Raw genomic sequence first — 22,371 nt, forward strand, 5'->3', positions numbered from 1 at the left:
AGCTTTCCCTTGGCATTTATGTCAAACTGTTAGGAAAGCATTTTCTGTTTCTGAAAGATGCAGCTCCTGCCGGACCTGGGCAAACAGAGTGGCAGGGCAGGGTGGCACTAGATTTGGGAACATGCACTTACACTCTGTACCTCCTCTCCATGAGGCTCCTCCCACACCAACCAAGTATATTTCAAGGTGATGTCACTACCAACAGCATCCTATACTCTTCTTTTTGGATTTGCAGCCCTTTAACAATGTCAGCACCCCCCACTGTGCCCCCAAAGTTCTACGGAAATGGCTGTTTGCTCACATCGATGACTACATTGATTAAGACTCCAGTTCTGCACACACTTGTGCACCCACTTGATCTGAAGCACTCATGTTGTGCAACCGAGTTCACTGAGCTGTGGGTAAGCACAGTGTAAGGACTGAGACTGAACAAAAAGCACATTGACTGGGTACTGCCATACAACCATACTTACCATTGCTTTACTTATGGTGGCTGAACTTAACTAGACTTTTGTCCAGAGGAACATCCACACCTCTTATACCAATTACTCAGAGCAAAACTATTCCATGCAGTGTCTGCTAAAATGATCCCTTCACAACCACTGATTTTGTGACTCTTGCAAAAAGTATCTCAGTCCCCCAATCACTTTTATTTGGCAAGCAATTTATAATACATAAAGGAAATAAATATACTTCAACAAATTTACCTCCCTTCACTTGCATATCATTTTTCGTTGGTTTTTTTTTGCTAAAAATCATCCTCTTCCCAAAAGCAGTATGTGTTTGAAAAGCATAAATCGACTCTGGTTCCTCTTTTTAGCAGAGGGATGTATGTTAAGAAATAAAAATGCAAGCAATTGTTCCTCCTGCTTGCTATTCATTGCTCAAATACTGAAAATCTCTTTATGAATAACAAGAATTGATGTTTTTGCCAGCAGCAACAATATTTACCGATTGTATGTTATATTAAAGAGGAAATTGAAAGTAAAGATGTGATTCCACTAAAAGAGACACTAAAATATGCAGACTATCTCACCCTGCAAACCCTGCTCACCTTTTGTCAAGATGTTTTGCTTAGTATTCATAATGCTTTTGTATTTTATGTTGACTATTTAAATCAGTTATTATCTATCAAAGTGGGCTTCTGCAAACATTTGTGATATCAGAAAGAAATAAACAGCAAATTATTACAAAGAACAACAAAAAAGTGGGATTTTTCATAAGCTAGAGGAAGTTTCCCCATTCACCTAAGGATGTTTCTTGCAGGAAACAGAGAAAATGCTGTAAGAGTGAAGTACAGAACTAAACCAGCCAGTCTGATTCACTGCAGGCTTCAGTGTACCCATGGAACTATGACAGGCTCCATCAGCACAGCAGCTTGTGCCAAATGCTGTCATTAAAAGTGACACAGAGCTGATCAGAGTGCAGACCGCCAAGGTCCCACCAACACCAGTGAGCACAAGAGGAAACCTCATCTGAATAGATCTGTCTTCATGATTTTCAACCTGGTGGAACTATGGTGCTTAATTCCCTCCCAATCATCTGTTAAAAATAAGTTCATTTTCCTTTAAGGAAGTCCTGAAGTGGTGAAAGAACAACGCATTCAGCACATAGCTGTTACGTGGACAGTAAAAAATATACTCCTAACCCAGGTATTTTACACCTCCACAGCCACTGAAAGTACAACCAAAACTCGCAACTCATAAAATCCAAATGATATTTCCTTTCCTCCATATACAGAAATGCACCAAAATGTACCAAAGCATATCACAAAAAATAAAGCCAAACCTAGCAAGAACCAAGTTTGTTTTACATTATCAAAAACATCTAGTTTTAGATGCAGCTTCACCAAGTGAACAGGGGAGAGAATTCCAGAGTCAGACACCTGGGAGCACTCTATCAGTCAAGAGTGTCAAGAGAAACCCAGCCCCTTCCCAAAGAAAGGGAGGAATCAGTTGAGGAGATCGCTGAGAAGCCTTCACAGACTCACAAGAGAGAAAAGTAAGTATAAACCAGGCCCTTTTAAGCACGTATTTTGAACTTACGGACTGCTGACAGACCACTTAACAGAATGGACACAGCAGATGTTAATAAAATACACCTCTGGACAACCAACTTCCCCACACCAAAATACCTCAGCCTCATAGCAGAATGAAGTGAGTAAAAGAAATTCATTAGGAAAAAAAAAACCTCAAACCTCAAACCAACCAACCAAACCCAAACCAAACAAGAAACTCCCACAAACTAGAAAAGAAACAAGAAAGCAGGACACCTGGAGAAAGGGGAAAGGTGTAGTCATTATTCACCACACTGCATTTCATCCGAAAAACCACTGAAAATTGAAAATTAAAATAAAAATCCTAATGATGATGAATGCATGCAGTAGGTGCCATGCACAGGTGGAGAGGTGATGCCTTTAACAGGTTTTTCCATTATGATTAGATTCAAAGCAGGCAATTACACAAACAAAAAGAAGGAAAACTCTGGAGCAAAACATTTCTGTCTCAAGGGAATGAAAATGAAGATGGAATTAATCATACGGCTCTGGAGAAATTAGAATTAAACAGCACTAGTGACAAAAGATAAAAACAATAACTCAAGTGTATTTCAACTGTCATATACACCCATTAATATTCTTTTCTCTTCAAATTTTACACTTCTCATTTCTTTCCTCATTGAAATAGGGAAATGGCTTATGAGGAGGGATGGAAGACAAATGGGGCAAATCAAACGGAACTGCAACATGTAGGTAAATGCAAGCCATGCTTCAGGCCAAGACAGCTTCCTGAGTGGGTTCATATTACTACGTAACTGAGGTACCTTGTCATGATTCTGGATACGTTTGCTAAGGAGTATATTCCCAAAGCCAAGCAGAGTATGCATAGATACCCAGAAAATACCATCAGAAACTGTCCAGTATGTCCATAATGAACCTGCCATGCTGCAAATGCAAAAATGTACATTTTTTACTGAAAATATGCTTTTTTTAAGTATGCCTCAAAAATTCATGTTTTCAGCAAACAATTTCAAAACTGGCGTTGGCAGACTCATTCATCCCATGGCCATACCTGATAAACCAGACTGATGCCCAGGACCTTTTCAGCTGAGAAAACATCATTTTGCTCTAGCTGTACAGCGAAACACTGCACAAGACAAACGGTAGGATAACTTGCAGCCAGTGCAAGAAACAGGAGAGCAACAGAAGAAAAATCATGCTACTTTTTTATAATACATCAGAAATGGAGAGTCAAACTGCCCTGAACTGGAGGGGTAATTAAAATGTCATCCAGAGCTGCACATTCACACCCCCCTTCATAGGAAATACCTGACAACAATACTCCAGTAAAAATGCCACTTTGTTCCTGTCAGCATTTCTGACAATGCTGTTACAGAATTCTACCTTTGCCCTTTTCTGTCCCTCAAGCAAGGTGTTGTGTCTCAAAATTAAGACAGGTGTCCGTACATACTTTCTCTTGCCATCAGCCCTGCCGATACACCTGGACTTGTGCATCAGTAGCACTCATTCTGCGCACCAGTCTGACCCTTATCCACATCCTGTCTTCAAACCCTGCTCTTATTACTTCTCCGATACCTCATCCACACGGATACATGTGACTGACCCCATCACCTCCTCCAACCACTGCTCGTCAAGTTGCACTGGTAAGTGGGACAGTTTGTGTGGTTCCATCTCCCTTCCACATGCTGCTTGTGGGCCTTTGCATTCCAGTCAGATGCTTACCCCCAGAAATGGTACAACGGCCTTTCTCAGAGCTTACCTGGCATCCCCAATGACAGTGATGTGTATCTGGAAGAATCAGGACTTTCAGTACAGCCTGCGTAAAACCTGGACGTTGCCCAAGAACAGTTCTTGCACCGGAGAACACAAGAACTAGGAACAATGATGAACAAGATCCCTAATTTAGGAATGTGTTTCTGCTTTATCAAACCCACGATCTGCTTTACAAACATATTACTCCCCTCCTACCAAGCTGCTGACCAATATATTCTGTTTCTTTTCACTGAAACTTAGTATCATGCTGTGTTTTCATGTTGAGACGAAAATTGGAAAATAGGTATTCAGGTTTATTCTGTCATCTTGGCAATCTCTTTTTGCCTTGTGATATTTTAATCCACTTTCCATCCTTTCAACATTAACAACTTCTGACAAACTTTTCTTTACCCACGAAGATAACACCTTCATAAATGACCTCACACTATGTCTGAGGCTTGCAACATGAATTTATTTCCTTTTATCACTTTGTACTAAAAAGAAAGAAAATGAACCGTTATTAAAAAAATGCTTTCCTCCTCTCTTTTCTGGTTCTCCTAAGGAATAAGAGTTTCTTTTCCTTTTATCTTTTCTTTCTGAACTACAGGTACAGTCTGATGCCTTTAAGCATAATACTTCAGCCCAAATGTACTCCTTAAATCAACAAAAACGAATAATATTACTACCGGCAGGAAGAATAAATTAAATAAAATGTGTAATAATACCACTCTTAGACCTTTTTCTCTGTGCAAAACCACTAATCACAGAATCACAGACTGGTCTGTGCTGGAACGGACCTTAAAGCACATCCAGCTCCAACCCCCTGCCACAGGCAGGAACACCTTCCATGAGACCAAGCTCCATCCAACCTGGCCTTGAACACTGCCAGGGACGGGGCAGCCACAGCTTCTCTGGGCACCCTGTGCCAGCACCTCAGCACCCTCACAGGGAAGAGCTTCTTCTAATTTTTTTCTTACTAAAATTGAATATTTTTTTAAATTGCAGCATTCCAACAGAAAATAAATAATCTATTTTCCCACAGAGAAAAGGCAGAGGATTCTCATTATCATTTTAAAGGATTGTATGGCTTAAAAAAATAGTGGTCTTCCAGGACTAAAGAGTGAATTTCTTTCTTTACTCAAAGAATAAAACAAACTCAACTGTGGGAAAAGTGATCAGTGCTGTTTCACATGTACGTTTCTTCTATCAGTGTGGTATTTTTAGGAATAAGGAGTTTGTACACATCCTGGTCTCTGCTCAAAACACGAGTAAGGATTTGCATTTCTGGTAACAGAGCTATCCAGAAGAAAAAAGGCTGGGCACACACATTTAAACGAGACACTCAATTCAGGAACACTGTCTCCAGCAATTATTCTAGCTAAAACTGGGATTTGCATCTGTTCCTATTGTTAAGTGGTTAGGATCACCTCCACATCCTTGCTTATAGAACTTGAACTTTGTGTTATCAGCCTTTCCCAGTTGACCCACAACCAAAGAAAAGCATCTTGATTCAGAATAAAGGTCAAACTGCAGTAGAAAGGACATAAATATTGTAGAAATTAACTCTTTAACATTGCTGTTTCCACAGCATCAACAATCTAAACTGTGTGATAGCTGTGCAGCCAACAGGAATTCATTATTTCAGGAAGCAAGAGAGCTGCATTAGTGCCATGAATGGTTTGCAGTCTCACAAGGTCTAGATCAGGTAGTAGTCCCAGGGGATACTTCACTGGGCTCTCTCTGCCTCCAAATTATCTAAAGGGAAAGGGGTTTATGCATCTCCCAGAATTCATTTTTCCTTCGAAAAATAAGGATAGAGAATACAGAACAAAAGTAAGAAAAGCTGTCAGACTTGCCTTCCTTTGCTTCTTTCTTCTTGAAGTCTCCCAGCGACCTCACGTAGGCCCAGCCTCTAAGCACCTCCTGCTTTTTCATGTGCTAGCAAGGCATATTCCAGATGAGGCACAGAGCGAAAGCAAGTTGCCCAAGCTGCCTTCAGGCCCACAGGGTTCTCAGACTCCAGAGTGGTTTTCAGACGTTCAGCTGAAGTTTTGTCTCAGCGCAGCTGATGTTGCCTACAAGAGAACCCCCCCTTCTGCTGACAAACTCAGTCGATGGCGCTCTCCAGAGCCCGATGATAGCACGTGCTGTCTGTGGACAGCCCAGACCTGGTCCATTCCCAGTGCACAGCATTCCCCACCCTGCGGCCACACAGGGCCTGGGACAGGCAAGAAACCAGGAAATACATCCTGGCCAAAATGAGATCAGTGGCAAACGCCTCTTTGCTGGTACACCCCATCACCTCCCTCCTGCAGGCCTGCCTTCCGAGCACAAACACACCAGGGCAGGGGTAAGCTATGCTGGTGGTGACAGGCTCTTCAAAGACCCGTGGAAGCCTCTACTGATTTCAGATGATGTCACATACATAATTTATTTTTTTTTTTTTTTTTCCCTTGGATGTGAAACAGACAAAAAAGAAAAATTATTCCTTCTCATTTTCTAATGAGAATTGCCCACCTGCAGCAGGTGGAAGGCCACTGCCTGCAGGAGCTTTTTTCTTGGCTAAAAGCTCAGTTTATATAATTAGCATGGTAATTAGTGAGCTCTTTGCTATTAAAAGGAACTCATTACTGCTAAATTTTGCTGATTGATCAATACTCATGAAGCAATTTAAAAAATATAAAAAGCATTTTGGGAGCCACTTCAAATAAAATCTTCAGTGTGAATATTGAGAAAACATATCTGACGGTTGTCTCTGACTAAACTCAAGCTGTAATTCTCCAGCAGTTCAAGCAAATCTATGTGGAACTGGAAAAGTCATATATTGTTACCTGCTACTTGTCAGATTTCCTTCACAAGGGATGGAGCCTGGTGGGTCAGTGAATATTCACCTGTGATGCTTTCAGAGGTGATCTCACAATAGGAGAAAGCAACACAAGTGGTTGTAGAGTCACTGAATTCCCTGGGATGAGTCCAGACTTGCAGATGCTGCTCCCTTTCCTGAGGGCTCCTGGGAGGCTTGCCATGTCCATGAAGTCCTTTAGTCATAGAATCACAGAATAGTCAGGGCTCGAAAGGACCTTAAGATCATCTAGTTACAATCCCCTGCCATGGGCAGGGACACCCAGTCACATGGATAGACAGTCTTTTGAGAAGCAGTTTGAAAAGAGCATCATCTTTACCCAAAAGAAATTATTAGCATGGTCTGAAACTCTTATGGAATGAGTTACTGCCAAACTTTGTACTCTTTGCCAAGTTTTCTCATGCTTCAAAAAGAACTGATAAATTATCCAATGATTTCTAATACTGAAATGCAGGAGGAGAAAGAAGAACAAGGGAGAGATGACAAGATGGTGGACATATGTCAGCAGTTCAAAGAATTTTCCTTATTCAGGGAAATCTCAAGTGAATTTCTGCCTCCACTGAAGTCAACATAAAACTCAATGAGCTCAACAGCACCCGTATATCAGCCTTGACCTAAGCGCTTCTAATAAACAGCCTGTTCCTTTCTCCCTGCCCAGCTCAGATGTCACTTCACATCCAAGCAAGCTGTGGCTCTGAGACTGCCCCCATTCTTTCAGGCACTAAAATAACAAATAAACAAAAATGATTTGCCCATCACAGACCAATCTGGCATTTATGGGCTCCACAACAGCACCTAATTATTTTACAAACGGAAAGGACATCACCAGTCACTGAAGTGGGTACTTGTTTTGACAGGGATCATAACTAAATATGGCTAGCCCAATTCACTCACTATCAAAGTGAAGCTGACTTCAGTGAGAGCTGGGTAAGGCCCTAAAATCATGCAGCACGGTCACACCTATAGGAGGAAGGGAATATGGATCTCGGTTCAGACACTGAGGACAACCAAGGTAGGTCACTGTCCTGGAGGGCACAGGGACAACTGTATCACTGTCCAGGTACTGCTGTGTAAATGGAACAGGCACTTCACATGGACAAGTCACCTCCACGACTTACCCCACTGATCTCCGTTCTCCACAGTCACACTCTTCTGCAGGCAGTCACACCACCACATGCCGTTTCATAGCAAGTGCTGTAAGAGAACAAATTTCAGTATTTAAAGGCCTATGTACCTACTCTATTCCTTCCTCTTTCCATATTTTGGAGGATAGAGGATTATGCTAGTTGAGCCTTTGCTCTTGTTTTTTCAGTGCATTAAGTATTTTTAAGCTATTTTTCCCTCCAGAAAAATGAATGCTTCTAACACTCATTTTGCTTTAAGAAATTTATTCTTGCTTTCAAGCAGCGGAAACAACCCTTACTGAGTATTATTTTTATCCTTCTTGGAGATGGATGATTTATTTTTAATTGCTTCTTTAGGTCAGGATGCTGCTTACCAGTCTGCCTACACTTACCGTGTTCATTAATTTAAGCTTTTTTAAAAAGTAGTATGTCAAATCATTTTTTTTTCTCCTGGAAAGGGAAGTCATGATAGATAGAAATCAATTATTAATCAACATTAACTGAAAGTATAAAAAAACCCAAGAAGCATCCAAGACTCAAGAGGTCTTGAGTAAATCACTTCATACCAGATGATACATTTCCAGCAGAAACTCTCCTAGGAACTTAAGCACAAGAAGATGCAGGTCTAAGTCCTCAGAGCTACTTTATTTGTAGTTACAGACAAAAAAAAAAAAAAAAAAATCGAAAAATCAACAAACCAAAACACTTCAGTTTTTAAAAAGGAAAAAAAAAAAACCAACAAAAAGAAATCAAGAGAAACAAAAAGAACAAGAACAGTCTCCAAGGTTATACAGAGACATACATGAAAACAAGACCACAGCCAGCTCCTCCAAATATTAAACTCCTGCTAATCCAAATCCAGCCCCTCATCCCCTCAAATTCAATCATAGACTTGTATAGTCATAGAATGGTTTGGGTTGGAAAGGAACTTAAGATGATCTAGTTCAAACCCCATGCCATGGCAATCAATTAATATATTGATAGAAGTATCAGATCCTAAGCCCAGCAGAATGAATTGTATGATCTACAGAATTCAGCAAACACAAGTAAATATCCCCTTTGTTATTTCTTGCAATATAACAAATATGAAAAATGCACATGTAAAAATACTGGGAAAACCTCACTGCTTCTCAATCCTCTGTGTTTATTCCAGATCACAGGGGACAGCTCACAACCACTCATAAACCCATTTGTAGCCAGTGTGTTGAAAAATAATCCAGTCCAGAACTGCCTTGAAAATGCAATCCTGTGTTCCTGCTATTTGATGTAGACAATAAAACTACCTTCTAACTCTAATTCTTTTTATCAGGTATTTGGGAAAGCACCTTTGAATAGATTACTATAGCTACACTGCCACTGAACTTCCTGCAGGGAATTCTCAGTATATACACAAGATACAGACACACACACAGAAAAAAGAACTACCATGAACACAAAGCGAGTGCCAGACCTCCTTCCTCTAGCCAGTACAACTAGTATTTAATACTAGTAATTCATATCTCAGCAAGACACACATAGTTATCACTCACAAATACGCAGGCTCCAATAACACTGGGTAAAATTATATTCATGCATTTACATAAACACTGCAAGCTTCACCCTTCACCTCTCTTCACAGATAACCCCACACTAACAGCATTCAACTGATTTATAACCCTGGCTGGAGAAAAGCAAAAACACTTCAGCAATTTTCCATCTCCTCTGAATGAGCTTTTGTTCGTAATCTACACTCGTATTCCCAATAACAGGCTCTGCTGGATTCATAGCGAGGTGTTGCAGTAACTGAGATCAGCGTGCTTGCTCTCGATGCACTGCTCAGTCCACTTGTCCAACTGACAAGCATTCCACAGAAACCTGTGACAGCCGAGACCACCACCTGAACTGTCCTGCCCACGGCACGCTCAGAGCTGAGCGTGGCACGCTGAGTGCAGTATTGCACACTCAGTGACACAGGAGGTACCTTCTGCTTGCAGGGTGGCATCATGTAATAAGACTGCCATTTCCCAGATCTCCTGAAAACCGGACGTGCCCTTCATCCCACGGAGCCACAGAGCAGACACTTTGCACTGTCAGGCTTTGCTCAACTGCCACGTCTGGATCCCCTGTTGCTCCCTACATGTCTGTAATTTCTGCTAAAAACATTAGGTATGAATGTGTAAATGACCTTGTACGACCTTGTACTTTTTACTACCAAGTTTCACCCCAACTTTTACAGCTCTGATGTTCTTTTCACATTATATTCTGACTTTTTCCTAAGTAGAAAACACTTCCCATGTTCTCCCCCGCAGGTTTCCCCCGTGTCTGCCTACTTCATGCCCCACGCTGACACGCGGGCACTTCCACTGCACCGCCTTGCCACGGGGCAGGTCTCCCCCGCCACCAGCTCCGGCAGGACGCGAGCTCCGGGTTTGCGGCCCCCTGCCCCGCGCTGGCTGAGGGCAAGGCTCGGCCCCGGGGCGCCAGGGACGGCCCCGGGGCGGCTGACGGCGACCGAGACACCGGGACAAGCCCCAGTCCTTGTCAGCACTTCCACGTGCCCCAGGCCAGCTCCCACTGCGGCGCGCACACACACACGCACACACAGACACACTTGCACACACACCTGCACACACGCACACACAGACACACTTACGCACACACACCTGCGCACACACACGTATGCACACGTATGCACACATACACACACGCACACACACACGTATGCACGCACACACGCACACGTATGCACACACACGCACACGTATGCGCACACGTATGCACACACACACGCACACGCACGCACACGCACACACGTATGCGCACGCACACGTATGCACGCACACACACGCACGCGCACACACATGCACACGTGCACACGTATGCACGCACACACACACACCTGAGCACACACACGTATGCACACATACACACACACGCATGCACGCGCACACACGTATGCGCACACACGTATGCGCACACACGTATGCGCACACACGTATGCGCACACACGCACACGTATGCGCACACACGCACGCGCACGCGGACACACGCACACGCGCACACGTATGCACGCCCACACACACACACACACACACACGCGCACATGTATGCACATGCACGCGCACGCGCACAGCGCACGCGCACAGCGCACGCAGCCCGCCGCCAAGGAGCCGCCGCGTCACGTGCCCGCCCCCGCGCCTTGACGTACGAGGCCGTCACCGACGGCGTGACGTTCGCGCGTGCGCCTGGCGCCCTGCTGGCGGAAGGTCGCGGCGGTGACCGGTCGTGCCGCTGACGCCATGTTGTCCGTGGCTGCCCGCGCCGGGCCCTTCGCGCCGTTCCTGTCCGCCGCGGCGCACGCCGTGCCCGGACCGAGGAAGCCGCTGGCGGCCGCCGTGGCGCGTGGGGCCGAGAAGGTGCCGCTGGACCTGAGGCGGCCGCTGCTGTGCCGGGAGTCCCTGAGCGGACTGTCTGCCCGGGGGGGGCTGCTTGCCGGCGCCAGCCTCAACGGTGCGGGGCCGGGGCCGGGGCCGGGGGAGCCGCTCGGGGCGGGCGGGAGCCGGGCGCAGCCGCAGCCTTGGCGCGGGCCTGGGGTTTCGGTGGCACCGCACGGCCGTGAACGTTCTGCGCCCGGCGGGAAAGCGGCTGCGGGGCGGGCCCGGGCGGCGAGCGGAGCCGTTAGGTCAGGGGCGGCGGCGGGTCAGGCTGTGCTCCGAGCTGACACCGCTGCGGTAACGCGCTCGCGGCAGCGGCGTTCCGTGCTGCGGCTCTCGGGTGGGTGTTTATCGTGCGCTTCGGTAGGAGCGTTCCCTTCGTTCAGTTCGATCGGGACAGCCGCGCAGAGATGTCCAGCGAGAGCACACGGGGCTGTGGGCACAGGACAGGTCGGGCCGTGCACTCGCTATGGCGAACTGTCACTCTTTCCTTGTTGGAACTGTTCCTCCCCGCGCTGCAGCAGCGGTGGGAAGGAGCACCAGCCAGGGGAGGGTGCGGAGTCCTTGCAGCAGCGGTTCACTTGGTGTGTGTGCACAGGGCTGGGAGCTCACCTGGCCCTGCCCGCAAGGCCGAGAATTCTGCTAATCCATCGCTAACGTAGCTGGCATTTAGCCTTAGTGTGTATTAACACCAAGCACGCTTTTAACAGAACATAAAGAGCTTTTAGAAGTTAGTATTTTGCTTGTTACTAAATCTAAAACAGTTTAAGTCTTGATACTGAAATCGGTTAGTATGGTTTACTCTCAGGATTTTGAATTTCAGTTTTATTTCTCTGCAGTTGAGGTCCTACAGTAAATCCTACAGGTAACTGTGCTGAGTTACTTGTAAATAAATGTAAATATTTATTGCATATAAATCCCTGAGAGTACTTAAAACGTTAAGTACTGTGGGGGAATGGTTTTTATTAACCTTTGATAGCTTTGTGCCAACTGCTAGAAGACAATAAAAAACAACTAATCCTTTTTAGACAACAGAGGTTGCACATTAGTGTCCTGAATTCAGCTGGACAGGCAGCGCATTCCATCTTTGGTTCACAGATTTTCCTTGGGGGAAGCAGCTTGCTTTTGCTGCAGAAGCTAAGGGAAGACTGCATGGTTTAGACCTCACATCTTGTTAGTTTAGCATCCAGCTTTGACACTTTAAAACTTTGGGTGTTGGGTAGTTATTAGCTTTATCCTCAAATCCTTGTATAAAGTGAGCATGGCAAGTAAAGGTCTGCAGGCTTACAAACTGTTTACTGGAGCAGTTAGTTCTGACACAGTTTAATAAAAATGTGGATGTCTGATATTGTATATTTGATTTTAAAATGCTCAGCTGTGTGCTTTGGATGATTTATGGCATAGAAGTTTCGTGGGTCAAAAGCACCAACATGTTAAGCTACAGATGCGCAAACTTCTTCATAGCAAACTTCTTCATAGCGGTTTTTTTCCAGGGAAACATCTGAACAGAAAACAGGTCTATCTTGTCTGGACATCATGTCCTACAGGAGTTTTTGCTTGAAATCTTCTGAAAAAATGGTTCCTTTTTAACACAGAACTTCTCTCAGATTTGTCTGTGTCCTTACTGAGCTCTGTGTAATTTTCAAATATGTAAAACAGTTTCACAAATCACCTGTTCATCTACCAAAAATACCTTCTGGAAACCATTTTCTTACAACTTCATTAGCGGAATCATACTTAGGCTGTGGAGTAGCTTCTACCCATTTCACAAAAGAAATTTAAAAGCTATGACTCAAAATACATTGTTGTATTTTTTGCCTAAAAGGTTTGTAATTCCATATTCCTTCTCTTGCAGCACCCGCCACTGTTCGTTGCGTCCATAACGATGTTGCAGTACCTGACTTCTCTGCCTATCGTCGCCAAGACGTGCTAGATCCCACCACATCTTCTCAAAGCAGCAGTGAATCTAGGAAAGGGTTTTCTTACCTTATCACTGCAACAGCGTGTGTAGCAACTGCCTATACTGCTAAGAATGTTGTCACCCAGTTTATTTCCAGCCTGAGTGCTTCTGCTGATGTGCTGGCGCTGTCAAAGATTGAGATCAAGTTATCTGACATTCCAGAAGGCAAGAACATGGCTTTCAAGTGGAGAGGGAAGCCGCTTTTTGTGCGTCACAGAACCCAGGCAGAGATTGATCAGGAAGCTCAAGTTGATCTGGCTACCTTGAGGGATCCGCAGCATGACTTAGACAGAGTTAAGAAGCCAGAATGGGTCATACTCGTGGGTGTCTGCACCCATCTTGGTTGTGTGCCCATTGCCAACTCGGGGGATTTTGGCGGGTATTACTGCCCTTGCCATGGGTCACACTATGATGCCTCTGGCAGAATCAGGAAAGGTCCTGCTCCCTACAACCTCGAGGTTCCCACTTACCAGTTCCTGAGTGAGGATGTGGTGGTTGTGGGCTGAGTAACGGTATGCTCACTCACCTTCATGTTCCCATGAATGTGCACTCAGAAGGGTTAACTGAAATTGTGGAGTTCTGTAAAACCATACTAGCTGTCTAGGTTCTCAACCAGATGATGTTTGAGTACTTCTGTGTTCAATTTTAAATAAAAACTTGGAGTGAGCCCATGTTCCTGACTTACAGTAACGTGTGTTTGTGTGTGGACTGGTGTGTCTAGTCAAGGAGATACTGCAGCAGAACTGAGTATGTTTATAGAGCCCTCCTGAAGGGCAGCTGCTCTAGGACAGTCTGAACTACAAAGCCATTGCTTCCTATTTTCATTATTTGTACTTTCTGTTGTTTTTACTGCATTATGGGAAGGAACATCTAAAAAAGATCTTGCTATGAACTTCTGACAGTTTGGAGAAGGTTTCAGTGTAGAAACCTATGAGATGCCATCCTGTTCCTTCCAATGTGTTTTTGTTTTCAAAGGAAGTGAAGGAAAAAGTAATTAAAAACGTCCCAGAAAGAAAATTCATTTACATTGTTCAGAGGCAGCTTATAATTGTTTAGCTGGAATAACAGCAATGTAATTTTATGATGATGTGGACAAAAATCAGCATGTCATGTTAGAATCACAATTTTTATACTTGCAGATAATGCTTGATCTTGCACATACCTAAACATCAGGTCAGGGATGGTTAGCTATGTGTTTGGGACACTGGGAGGTACTTGTCACTTTCCCAAATGCAGTAAGTTGAGTAGAAGAAGGAAAAAGGGAAACCGAATTTTACAAAGAGTGAAAATCAAATCTTAAGATCTCCTGGCTCTGGACTAATCTCTAGGGTTAAATATAGCCAAAGAATGAGATGCCATCGGACTCACTGATTTGTGTGAACATTACCACTTCACATTGCCTGCAGGATAAGCCAAATGAAGCCAAAACTTTGAAGCCTCTTTTACCTTGCAATTGACTTGACAAAACAGAGAAACAAATGCAGCCCAAACCAGACCATTTAAACAGCATTGATCCTGCCAGTACAAAGCTAGGCTATAAACTAGCTTGTCAGCAGTGAACACGACCAAAACAGGGTCTGCCGTCCCAAAAACCAAACCAGAAGACACCAGCCTATCCTGCACTTCCTGTTTACTTCCCATTCTTCACTACTATTGTGTGAACACTTCTGTCTTGCACTGCATTAATATGCTTCCTCCAGTTGCAAAATAGATAATAAAATCCTCAGAATACCCTGGTCTGGAATGTTCAGCTGCACATAGCTCAAATAAAGCTGTGCTGACAGTTGGGTTAGCCCCCAGGTTTTCAATATGATTAATGAGAATATTGATGCATTTGAGTCACCTGTTCTCAGGCAATTCAGTGACTGAGACCACAGATGACCACTACAGATCTCAGGTATATGTTTTACACTGTTCCATGAATTTGAGCTTTACACCTTACCACTATGTCCACGAAAACATTCTTGAGAATTTATTTTTTTTTTTGCTATAATGAATTGTGCTAAACCAGTACTGAAAGAGATGGTGCCAAACTTGTACCTAAGTAACTGTAATTTGTGTCTGTGCTTTCTGTTGCACCTCTGATCTTTCTTCAAATTTCCTGTTTCAAGGAAATAGGTCAGTAACTCCTGAAGTTGCATTAAAGCATTGCTCATCTCAGGTAGTTACTCATCTAACCATAAAGATGTTTTTCAGCCTACAGGCACATTATTTAGGTATAATGTTTGTTTCCATAATCATGAAGTAACTGTGGTACCAGTGACCTTGACCCCTGTAAGCAAGGAATGGCCAGGGCAGTGTTCAAGGTGACAACGGAAGCTGGAGCAGTTACCTCATAGCTGGGCTCGGATCACACATGAAATCACTTGCACAGAAGCAGCTGTGCTTAAATTACACCCAATCTGTAATGAAGTATGTATCAGAAGAGAGAATGAGCTTTATAAAGGTTGCATATGGTGGTGAGCTGGGTAGAGTAGTAAACGTTGATGACAAAAAGGATTAGAATTAAAAATGATTGATTGATAGATAATGCTCTACAAACCTAGGTTGTGGTGTGATAGGAGGTAACTTCTAGGTGGCAGGTCTGCAGAGAAGGATCTGGGGTTAAAGCAGATCACAAACTGCAGAAGAGTCCACAGGGCCATTGTGATGAAAAAGGCTGCCTGTTGGGATGAAGGCTTGTATGGAGAATGTGAAAACCCATCCTACCTCATCAATGGTAAAGCATTACCTGAAGGTGATTTGTAACTCCAAGTGCTTTACTCAAAGAAAACTATGGCCAACTAGAGTAGTATCCAGAAGAGTGCAACAACTATGCTTAAGTTTACATATGATGGCAGTAAAAGTGGAACAACTAGAAAAGGCGGAGGAGATGTAACAGTATTTTTAAAACTGTTTCAAAACAAAAATATAAATAGATAAAAGTGAACCATTCTCTGTAAACTTTGGATATAAGAAGTAATAGCCCTGAATTAGAAACTTTGTTGGGAGGAAAATGAGTCTTTCCAACTGTGGAATCATAAAATCTTAGAATCATAGAATAGTTAGGGTTGGAAAGGACCTCAAGATCATCCAGTTCCAACCCCCCTGCCATGCGCAGGGACACCTCACACTAAACCATGTCATCCAAGGCTCTGTCCAACCTGGCCTTGAACAACACCAAGGACGGAGCATTTACAGCTTCCCTGGGCAACCCATTCCAGTGCCTCACCACCCTCACAGTAAAGAACTTCCTCCTTATATCCAATCTAAACTTCCCCTGTTTAAGTTTTAACCCATTACCCCTTGTCCTATCACTACAGTCCCTAATGAAGAGTCCCTCCCCAGCATCCCTATAGGCCCCCTTCAGGTACTGGAAGGCTGCTATGAAGTCTCCACGCAGCCTTCTCTTCTCCAGGCCGAACAGCCCCAGCTTTCTCAGCCTATATAATAGTTCAAGGTTGGATACCTGAAAAGAGATGTGGAACATCCCCACTGGACGCTGGGAAGAACACTTGTCAGCGGCAGCTCAGGCTGCACCTTCAGAGGTGGCTGCCCGCTGTACAGCTCTAAACCTGTGAAAATAGACAATGGATGGTTGTATCATTTTTAATGTGTCATATTATAGCTTTGAAGATTAAAACCTGTGGGGTTTAAATTATCTGTGGGAAAGTAAGTTCACCCTGAACAGTAATGAACCACAATTCCCTAAGTGCCAAAGCCCCACTGCAGGCAGCATGGCGTGAGTCACAGCCTCGGTACCTTTTGGGGGACGGTTAGAAACCTATGAAGAAAAATCTCTTGAATCTGTGACTGCATTTCTTCCCATGATGTTCATGGTATTTAAGTCACTTTCCATTTATCTTCCACAAAGCTCAAAGGCACCAGAAATTGTCTCATTCTGTGGTTTTTGGCTGTCTTTCATCAATCAGTAGTCTATCATCAGTATGTTTCTCCTGGCTTGAGATACAATCTATGAACATCTTTGGCAGCTTCTTGTATGCTTCTTTTTGCTGTCTACCCAAGTGAGCTTTAAGGGAATTGGGTTTAGATGATTTGTATTTGTTTGAACAATACAAAACAGCTTTCTCGATTTTCTTCAGTAATTAGTTTTATCAGTACCACTTTGTTCTTCATGAGAGAAAATAATCCAAACATTGCACAGATTTGGTTTCTCTCTTTAGACTTGGCTGTAAATCCCTTCTGTTTCCTGTGCAGCTTTTGGAAACTTCTACATTTATCTGTTGATATTTCTGTTTTGAATTAAATTGCAACAATTAAATAATGTTGAAGTCCTTGACCAGAATTATCTTCAGTGACTCATTTAACTACTGTTTATAAAACCACTTTCATCTAAGGATCTTAATGATGACTGCTGTTACCATTATCTGCTCAACTGCATCCCCACTGCACCACAGTGTATTCCCAAATGGCACCCTGCTTTGAAGTCTTTAAACTCCAGAACAAAGCCATGGCTTAGAGATGTTTCTGACACCTAATTGTAGTTTTGACAAAACTTCCATCTCACTCTGTGAGAACACAAGTCTCAGTGTTTTCATTATTCTTGGTTCATATTTTATTGAGGCCAATGAAGCTTGTTACTCACTTATCTCCAGTAATGTCCTTCAGTGCCATCCTGGAAACCCCTCTTTATGCAGCATCGTTAATTTCATTTATGTACTAATCTTTGATACATCCAACTCATTCTTCCAAGTGGTTATACTTGTCCATAATATTTTTCAGATGTATTGGTTTGAAGTCACATTTTCTTTCAGTGCTCAAAACTCTGCTCTTTTAAAGTCAGATTTAAAGATACTGTCTTGGGTTCAGCAGTAGCAGTCATTTTTCTCCTTCTTAGTAGCTGGTGCAGTGCTGTGGTTTTGACTTTTGGCCTCGAACAGAGCTGATAGCACCGATGTTTTTAGTTACTGCTCAAATGTTTGGTCTGGCCAGGGACTTTGTGAGCCTCATGCTCTGCCAGGGAGGAGGGGAAGCCAGGAGGAAGCAGAGACAGGACACCTGACCCAAATTGACCAAAGAGGTATTCCATACCACAGCACGTCATGCCTGGGGGGGTAACTGGGAGTTATCCGGAAGGGCACTCACTGCTCTGTCAGGCTCATTTCCGTGCGTGGTATCATATTTCCATTGTTATTTCCCTTATCATTATTATTATTGGTGGTAGCAGCAGTGATTTGTGTTATACCTTAGTTACTGGACTGTTCTTATCTCAACCCGTGGGAGTTGCATTCTTCTGATTCTCCTCCCCATCCCTCCGGGAGCAGGGGGAGGGCAAAAAGGAGTGGTGTGTGTGGGGGTGTGTGTGTGAGAGGGAGAGAGGAAGAGAGAGAAAGAAACTGCGTGGCTGACTTGCCGACTGGGTTTAAACGACGACAGAAGCAGAGGAGTATTTTCTGGTTTCAGGTGATGCACATCTTCCACAACACAGACACTGTTCAGCCACGGGTTAAATCTTTCCAGTGCACCATTCAGATCACCTCCCAGAGTAACAACAAATAAAAAGGCAAAGTAAGAATAAAAAGCATGCAGAGAAGTCATCAAACAACAAACAAAATGCAAAAGAAAGGAAGCAAGAATTCCAAAAGCATTGCTTCAGAGCGTGGGCAAGGCAGGGAAACAGAGGCAGTTTAATGAGTGGAACAGAAATTCATAGAAGGTCCACCTGTGGCTTTTGCAGACAATGCTGTGGGCTCAGTCTCTGGGTAAAAAGAAGCCAATGGGACTGTGGGACTTCAACCTATTGTGGGACAGCAGATGGGACTGTGAACGCAGCGCAAGGACAGCTCCAGCCTGGCCTGTTTCCCATGCTCCTGCCAAAGTGTTTCCTCCTGGACGATGCTGTAGGCAGGGTGGGCCAGCCATGGCCCCATGCAGGACATAACATACTGTGAGGAGAGCAAGGAACTTGTGCCATTGATAATTATCTGTCTCAGTGGCAAGTATCTGCCCTTCATTTCATGATACCTGTGATGAAGCAACACACTTCTGTAGATCTATGTAAGGCTGTTTGAATACAGCACCTCTATAGAGCAGCTGACAGTTACCAGTAGCATTATTGTTATTAGTATTACTGTAGAGAGGATTTTAGCATACAAATGTTTATAGAGCCAAGGTTTATACAGACTGAACTCACATTGCACCTCTTACACTAAAATTCTCCACTGAATAGAACAATAATTCTAAGATACACTGAATTAAGAGGTTTGAATAGCAACTGTAATGGCTCCCTTAGAGCTAAGCCAATTCCAGAGCAAATATATAGCTTACGTTTCATCTCCCAAATGAGACAGAAAAACGCCAGTAAGAACATTCCTCATAAGCAGAAACGTTTAAAACTTGAATATAGACTTATTAAACTTGCATATATTTTAGGTTATTGGTCCTTGGCTGTTCTGTAATGAAAGCTATGGCCAATAAATAATCTCTGGGCAAGATACAGCTGATCTTTGATATACCCAACAGCTATGAAGAGTATCAGCACAGGATACTCTTTGGGTTTGCATCAATTCCTTTTGTGCTCTTTAGCTTGTGTTCTGATCCCTGCTACCCCACCTAGCCCAGGCAGCAGTATCCCAAGCATCACAAACTTCTCTGATTTTTTCTGAATTTTAGCTGCAGTAATGAGAGCAGTTTGTATCCGTCAGTGGCTCCAAAGCACTCCTTTAACAGGCTGTCACGACTACAGCCAGCATGCAGCCTTTATTCAAAGTACCTGCAAAACAGCACAGTCATTTGCTTAATAACTTTTGTTGCTAATGTTACATACTGATGCACACAGACTAAGACAATGTGTTTTGGAAGTTGCTTATGCAAAGGACTGAACAAGCTCTGGAGCAATCCCACAGTTCAGCATGGGCCCTCAGGTTAAGTGGGAACGAGACTCCATCAAGCAATACAAACCTGCAGGAATTGTTCCAGTGTTTTGAAAGAAAGTATTTTTTTGAAACCATTCATTATTTAATTAAGCATATTTACCTTATAATGATTGTCTACTTGTATTTATATGTTGTTAATACAATCATTCTTCAAGCATTTATAAAAACACCCAAACATGTAAGCTAGCTGGTTCCTGTGAATAATATGTTAAATTGTCTTCATATGAAATAAGTAATTCTGAACAGTAACGCTGCATTATAAAATAATTCCTAATAAAACACACTCCAATTATAATTCCAAAGCTCACATGATTTCTGAAACTCGTGCTGGCTTTTAGATAGATTATAATAAAAGCAAATTGCTGTATGTTTTAATAACATGGTTGTCAAATAAAGCTATAACGCCCAACTGATGAGTAACCACAATGTACAATTCCCCACAAAAGTTAATTGACAATTGATTTTCTTGTATACTGAAAGAATTCATCACAGTTCATGCCATTACAACGAAATCCAAAGGAATTAGAAAGATTTATCTCTATTTGAGTATTTCTGCAAATTTTAGATGTTCTGAAGGAAATAGCAAAGTAGGTTAGAAACAGAGCATCCCCTTCCCTTATCACAGGCAGAATGTCAGTCACAAGGAGGTCACCACAGGGCTTGGGTGCTGCCACAGCACTCCAGCTCTGTCAGCATGCTCAGCAAGAGCACGTGGCTCGGAAGGAAGCTGTGAAGCTGTTCTGGAAGCGAGTGTGTCAATGCCCAACACGAAGCAAGGAAATGTGGAATGGAAGTTAATGAGGGAGACAGGCAAAGACCTCCCCCCGCCCTGAAAGTTGGGTAACTGGGAGTTTTGCCATGCCTTATTAAATATGAAACAGGAAAGCCAGTGAGCATGGTTATTATGTATCTGCTTGTCTAAGGAACTTTAAACATAAAATAACATAATAAAATAAGCAATAAAGAGACATTCCCTGCCCTGGATAATTTTGGTGTGCAGCTCTCCACTGTCATGGTGACAACTCAGTCAGATCAATAAACTAAATGTGTAGAGGAAACAAACCAAAAAAACCTAACCAACTCCATTTCATACCAAACAGGCAAACAAAAAACAGCTAAAAAAAAGACCCAAACTGGCAAAATAACTTAAAGACTGTAATGATGCAACAAACCCAATCTCAGTGTGCCATTTTGAGATAACAGGCAAAAATGTAAAGAAAACACACCACTGCCTGATCAGGAGCACGCCTGACAGGAATGCTAAACTGCCAATCGCACTAATAATCCATTGATTGTCCAATATTCTAGAATTAACAGTCTGAATGGGCAGATCCTTGGAAAAAGTTATAAAGCTTTGTATAGGGCACTAACTATAAAACCATAAAACTACAAAAAGCCTATAAAATCCATAAAACAAGAGAGATCTGCTGAAATGGAAAGCCACACACACCTCTGACAGCCAGACCCCTGGGCTTGCTCTCCCAACTCATCCTGAGGAGCTGCCTTCAGCATCAAAGCACTGCACACTCCACGCTGGTTTCTCTTCTTTGCGTGTACTTTTGCATCCCTATGTCACCAGACCTGAGGAAAGTGAGACCTCATTTAAACCTATGGCTTATGACAAATACTGGGAAATGCTTAAAAAATAAAGCTCAATTGAGGAATACCTTGTGGATGTCACTGCCAGAGAACAGTAGAAAAGGGAGCAGTTTTTTAAGTTTAATTAAAAGGAAGCCAAACACTGAAGACTTTTCCCATGCATGTAGAATAATATTAGCTATTTAATAGTGCCAGTACTCAGATTTCAAATGAATTAACACATGCAATTGTTTTTTCCTTTACTGGGCAAAAGGCAAACTGTTCCCTAAATCACTTGCTTGGGTAGCCTTCTTGCATCCCTTTGCTGGAACCAAGGCACTGACCTTGCACTGTGTCATTATCCATGGCTGTCGTGGTTTAAACCCAGTCAGGTAACTTGTTCACTCACTCCCAGTGAGTGGTGCCGAGCTGACAACAATCTACATCTACGTCCACCTTGCCATTTTATTCCCAAAAATTGAATCTCCTGTGCAGGTCCCTTGACCTTACTCCGTTTTATGGCAAAACCGGCTTTCAGCAGGATTTGGATTGTTTTCCTCCCTTTCTCAAAGACTTCTTCCGCTGTATCGCCCCACACAATAATGTCATCAATGTATTGCAGGTGTTCTGGAGCTTGCCCCTGTTCCAGTGCAGTCTGGATCAGTCCATGGCAAATGGTAGGGCTGTGTTTCCACCCCTGGGGCAGTCGATTCCAAGTGAACTGGACACCCCTCCAAGTAAAAGCAAACTGTGGCCTGCACTCTGCTGCCAAAGGAATGGAGAAAAATG

At 43.3% G+C, this 22,371-nt stretch overlaps 1 protein-coding gene across 1 annotated transcript; it reads left to right on the forward strand.

Moving 5' to 3' along the window:
- Positions 1-10,958: 10,958 nt before the first annotated feature.
- Positions 10,959-13,809, forward strand: LOC130606026 (cytochrome b-c1 complex subunit Rieske, mitochondrial). The gene is made up of 2 exons (XM_057421943.1): positions 10,959-11,245; positions 13,025-13,809. The coding sequence occupies exons 1-2, from the start codon at positions 11,035-11,037 to the stop codon at positions 13,633-13,635; spliced, it is 822 nt and encodes a 273-aa protein (XP_057277926.1). The 5' UTR covers positions 10,959-11,034; the 3' UTR covers positions 13,636-13,809.
- The last annotated feature ends 8,562 nt before the right edge of the window (positions 13,810-22,371 follow it).

The sequence above is a fragment of the Pezoporus wallicus genome, unplaced genomic scaffold (assembly GCF_028554395.1).
Source record: "Pezoporus wallicus isolate ANWC-B61680 ecotype Strahan unplaced genomic scaffold, APGP_CSIRO_Pwel_v1 contig_7902, whole genome shotgun sequence".
NCBI classification, from domain to species: domain Eukaryota; kingdom Metazoa; phylum Chordata; class Aves; order Psittaciformes; family Psittacidae; genus Pezoporus; species Pezoporus wallicus.